The 5,644-nt window shown below is 41.5% G+C and overlaps 1 protein-coding gene across 1 annotated transcript in view; it reads left to right on the top strand.

Moving 5' to 3' along the window:
• Positions 1 to 5,644, top strand: part of LOC102478654 (uncharacterized) — a 22,396-nt gene that overhangs the window by 7,128 nt on the left and 9,624 nt on the right. Inside the window, exons 4-10 of the mRNA XM_006140687.1 lie at positions 95 to 143; positions 506 to 670; positions 903 to 1,075; positions 2,527 to 2,575; positions 3,454 to 3,530; positions 4,604 to 4,793; positions 5,607 to 5,644. Coding sequence (XP_006140749.1) covers positions 95 to 143; positions 506 to 670; positions 903 to 1,075; positions 2,527 to 2,575; positions 3,454 to 3,530; positions 4,604 to 4,793; positions 5,607 to 5,644 — 741 coding nt within the window. The remainder of the gene's footprint in view (positions 1 to 94; positions 144 to 505; positions 671 to 902; positions 1,076 to 2,526; positions 2,576 to 3,453; positions 3,531 to 4,603; positions 4,794 to 5,606) is intronic.

Below are 5,644 nucleotides of genomic sequence, written 5' to 3'. Positions count from 1 at the left end.
ACTACTTTCCTGGGTTGAAATGTCTCTTGAACATCAGTATGACATGAGACTTTCCTGTTTAATCATGACATACCCTTCCTGAATTTATCTGCAGAAATGAAAATTGATCAGAAGGAAGGAAAACAAGAGCCAGTGGTTCTCAAGTAAGTATGATAATCATAGATGTGAATTCGATGGTGACATCTAGACATCTCAGGACCTGAACTAAGAAGAAAGTACTGAACATCTCTATTCCATCCACTCTGCCAACCAAGAATGTAGTCTGTTTTCCTGGCAATTCTTACATTGGTTTCCACCTTTTGTTAATTTCCTAAATTTAGTAACAAAAAGCCAATCTCAGGGATTTCCTGCATTCAGGGAGAACATCTGCTCCATCCAGTGTGGACTGGCCTGGATGAGATGCATTCATTTCTGCAAGGTTGTCCTTGGTTTGTTGGCAGGTATTTATAACAAAAAAAAATGTAAGTACCCCATCAAATAATTATCCTATGTGCAATATTGGCAGAATAAACCTTAGAAGGCACAGGAGGTCTGTGAGACAGCTCAGCCTCAGGAGCCTTGATTCAATGGACCTCTGCAAGTCAAGTGGTACAAAACTGTACTGGAATTACAGTGACTGCTGGGGTTTTCCATATGTGCTGTGTGCCATTGCTGTACCATACAGGGAGAGGTGAGTCTCCATCCTTATACCATGTCCTGACCAGTGTACTGGGCACGTGCTGTGTTCACTTCCACCCCATGGAAGCCTCTCTCAGCCCCAGAGATAAGAGGTTTGATCACTTCTTGCTCCATAAAGGGGTGGCCTTCTGTAACCTCTCCCTTATCTTACCTCAAGCCCATTTGTGGAGGCTGTGGTGTTCACTTCTTCATGGTTTAATATTCTGCCTTTTCTACTTTGCCAGGCTCAGCAGGGAGCTTCAGGAGGAGGGACAGAATCAAGTCCAAAGTCATACACTGGACAGTCATAACTGGATTCTTTCTAGTCCCCATGGCTTGGCTGATTCCAGTCACCCTTCTAGACACCTTGCCTTCTGGTCTGATGAATGTGAAGTTGGTTTCACTCGGGATGGCACCAGTGAGTCCTCCCGTTATGAAGTAGAATAATCCACATGATTTCCCCTGTAGCCTCCAACTACATTATGTTCAGTTCCTCAGTCAGAGGTGAAAGATGTCTCTGCCATCTTGGTGAAAATGAGTCCCTTGCACTGAATATTAAGTACATCTGTTGATATGAGTAGTTTGTCACTCTTAATTTTCCTAGACAACACCTCTGTCACCCTGAGCCCGAAGAGAAATGTTAACAAGATGGAGAGCTCAATTAGGTCATCCTAAACTTGCAGCCATCACCAATGCAGGTGAACAGCAGGGAGCAGCATGAGGTCATTCCTTTAAGATGGATCTTGTCAGGGCCAGCCAGCAGGTGGTGAGGTGGTTAAGGCACTGGATTCCTCAAGGCCATCTACAGCTCAAGTCCCAGATCTGGTGCCTTGAAAATCATGCCAGGTGCATATGCATGCATACCAAAATCCCAAGAGAATGGAGAGGACGGTATTGTGGTGTGACCACCACCTTGGGGGGTGATTTCTGTCTTTTCTGCTCTCTGTGTCTCTCTGGCATAAGTACATTCCCATGGGGGAGGGCAGAGAGAGAGAGAGAGAGAGAGAGAGAGAGAGAGAGAGAGAAAACAGAAGAAGAAGAAAAAAGATTGAACTTGTGATCTTTCCTGAAATGTTCCTGGTAACTATTGTTCTGAATAGTGTCCCTTCAGCATCAGTGACTGAGTAGGTAGGTAGTCTTGACTACATCTCTGGACATGCTGTTATCTCAGTTAGTCAACATCATGCCACCTTCTCTGTTCTAAATTAACATCTGCTCACTATGCAGTCCTGTGAGTGCTACAAGAAAACACTCTATCAAGGCCAGGTCTAGAGTTTTCCTTAAGACCAAGACATGGCCTTCACACCCTTCAGTGGTATCGGTAGCCCAGGATCTACATGACACCAAAAATTCTTCCCAATACTGTATAGATTTCACCCATCAGTCTAGCATCAGAATATAACCTCATCCACACCAAAACAAACAAGATAGCTAGAAAAATGGTGAATCACATAACAACAACAATTTGAAGGCAGCTAATCATGTTCTCTACAAACTCTGGTGAAAACATATGATCAACTATCAACACGTGGCACAGGGCATTGTGATGACAATCTGGCAGGTGTGGATCCATGTTCTTAATGGCTCACTTTTTGTAAGAGGGAAAGTGAGGCACTATGTTGTGTACTTCTCACAACATCTGGAAATTTTTATTTCGAAGAGATATTTTTGAATCCCTGTGCCTATATATACCTGTGTATGTATGTGTGTGTGTGTATATATATATACATATATATGCCTATATATACATATATATATATGTGTGTGTGTGTATGTATGTATGTGTGTATATATATATATATATATATATGCATATATTACATGGAGGAACCATGTAATATAACTACCATTATCGAAATTTATTTGCAGAAAATCTACATGAACCTAAGAAGGATAAAAAGGAGCCAATGACCTCCAGGTAAAACATAAACACAGGCTGTCACAGTTGTGATGATATTGCTCAGACTCAAGTGAAATTGCTGATTATGCTATTTAATTTATTCTCCAGCAAATAACATTCCTTGTTAGGAGTTTTATGTTTAAGGTAGTTTATATTAGTTTCCACCCTTCATAACTTTCTCAAGTTAAGTAATTCAGAATCTATGTATCAGATGGCCTCCATTCAGGGAGACCATCTGTTCTCCCCAGACTGGGATGATGTAACATAGATGCATTTCTTACTGTAACAAAGTCCTTCATTAGTTAGCAAAGTTTTCAAAGAAAAAATGAAACTAAAAATGGTATTATATCATAATATTGAGAAAAATAAGGTCTTAAGGCTCATAATCGGTGTGAGACAACAGTGGATAAGAGCCTTTTACTTATTGGGTCCCTGGATGTAAAGTGCTGAAAGAAAGAAAGAAAGAAAGAAAGAAAGAAAGAAAGAAAGAAAGAAAGAAAGAAAGAAAGAAAGAAAGAAAGAAGGAGGAAGGGAGGGAGGGGAAGGGAGGGAGGGAGGAAGGAAGAAAAATGCATTGGATTTGTCACAACAGTAACGGTTCCTGTGGGGGCTCCCGGTCCTGATTATATCACAGAGAGATTGGAGTCTCCTTCCTCGTGTGCATGTGATCTGGCCAGTACCCTGATGCTCCACATCCAGCAGCATCCCTTGTATCCATCCTCATGGCAGCCACACTCTTCTCCAAGGAGGATAGTTTTGTTCTGCTTCTTGAAAAGAGAGTCCCTCTGATTTCTATGACATCTCACTTAGACATCTCATCAGTATTCATGCAATATTATGCTTTGCAATTGCTTTATGCTCAGAATTCCTCTCTCTATATATACCTCTGTGTTTAGGACAGAAAAGTATAAAAAGAAGGAAATGAATCAACTCCAGAAGAACACACCGGCTAAAGAGAACTTAACTACTTCTAGTAAGTTCAAATGGTCAGAATCCAGGAAGCTTCCTGACAGTCCTATTTCCCTGTCTTATGTACCAGAAGTCTGTTCTACTCTGGATGTGGCCAGTGAGTATTCCTATGATTAAAAGAATAAGGCTCCAGTTGGACTTCCAAGTAGCCTCCCTATCATTTATGCTGTTTTCTGTCCAGGAAGAGAGCAGTCTTAATCCAGGTAGGCCCAGTGAGCCCTCTTTGTATGAGTCAAATTTTAGGACATAAGTTTAAGCACGGAAATTAAGTAAGTAAAGCAATTTCGCTGTCTTCCATGTCACTGGCCACACCTCTGTTCCCCTGGAAATCTCTAGCAAATGCATTGTGTTGTAATCAACATACAGTGAGAAGTATATATTGAGAAGTGAGAAGATGATGAGGGTATTCTGGTGACCTCTACTACTCCTTAGCACATTGTCACAACCTGGCAGACCATCTTCACTGAGAAATATCTCTACATCGATGATCTTGCTTATTTGCATATCCAGGCAATGTCGTGAAAGCATGTGTGGCTGTTGTGGGGGAATGCCTTGCCTACACTTGGGGGATGTCGTTACCATGTTCCATAAGTGTTGAACTCCAGTCTCTCTCCCCTTAGTTAGCCGGCCCCTGTAAGCACTTATCTCAGTATGAGAGCATACACACCAATACATTGTCTGTACCAGGGCTTCCCCTGAAAACAGGCTTGACATTAGTAATCCCAGTCTCCATAAGCAATTAAGGATCTTGTGTTCTATGAACCATGAAGAATATCTTGGATTTAACTTTGGCAAAATTCAACAATTGATTATTAAACAAATAGTGTGTGACCACTTAGAATTTGGTGACCATGAGAACCCAGAATATGCTAAAAGCATAGCTGACCACCTTAAATCAGTGGAATGAAGGGAATTGCAAAGACAGAGATGCAGCATTCCCCAGGTGTGGAGAGAGGGAGCCAGCACATTCTTCTTTCCTCTGCCTCAGTTCAGTTCATCACTGAAAACATGCTTCAGCTCATCTTCTGGAAAGGTTTTGACCCCATGATAGAAATGCTCCTGCATTTTTCTCAACAGAGCACACCCAGGAAACGGAGTGCCTGAGGAAGATGCTGAAAAATTCTCAAACTCTGCTTGAGAAGGTGAGGAAACAGGTGGATCAGGAGAGGATGGAATGGAAACAGATTACAGAGCGGTTTCAAGGAATTCAGCAGAAGATCTTGAATATCAATGATACATGGACACTACACAAGGAAGAGTTTGACAGGTAAGAGAAGACATATAGCCAATTAATATAGTAGGTGTCTTAGCCTCACATGAGAAGTAGGATATTGTGAAATGACCAACCTTCTTCCATTGCTACCTTATCACTCCTTCAATGACCTTGCAGATATTCAGTCAGAATCCTTGCCTAGATACCTGTATCCCCTCTGATGTGCCTGACTTGTGGATGACTTGGCACAGAAAGAAGTCTTCTGTGGAAATGCTATTCATTCAATCCAAAGCGACACAGTGACATCCTCCTATTATGTCCTCTAGTTTAGCAATCCAGAGCCCACCACACGTATTTCCCACACTCAGGAAGACCACCTGTTTTTCCCTGAGTGGAAAGATCTGAATGAGAAACATTTGTGTCTGCAAGATTGTTCTTGGTTTGTGGGCAAAAATTTCATAGAGAAAGATGTATATAGACCAAAAATGCTATTATGTCACAATATTGACAGTCTCGAAGGCACTTCATCTTTGTAAGACAACAATGACTCAGGAGTGTTTAGGCTCTAAGACTCTAGAAGGAAAGTGGGACAAAACTGAATTGGGCCTATGACAAATGTTATAATTCTCATGTGTTGCTTGTTATGTGTGGAGAGTGGAGTCTGTGTGTAACAATGTATGTTATCTGGCCAGTTCACAGAGCACCTGCAGCTCCCCATATCCAAATGAGTTTGTTCTGTTTCTTTGAAAAGATAGGCCTGCTGCCTTCTATGACTTTTCACTTAGACATTTCATCGAGACTTACCATAGGATTGTGGTGTGCAATTCTGTGTTTAATATTCTGCTCTCCAAATAATTCTTGGTTCAGGAGAGAGCTATTCCAAACAGTGGAAATCAGTCGAGTTC

Source organism: Tupaia chinensis, unplaced genomic scaffold (genome assembly GCF_000334495.1).
Source record: "Tupaia chinensis unplaced genomic scaffold, TupChi_1.0 Scaffold000041_1, whole genome shotgun sequence".
In the NCBI taxonomy this organism is placed as follows: Eukaryota; Metazoa; Chordata; class Mammalia; order Scandentia; family Tupaiidae; genus Tupaia; species Tupaia belangeri.
This window is presented reverse-complemented; position numbering and strand designations above follow the sequence as displayed.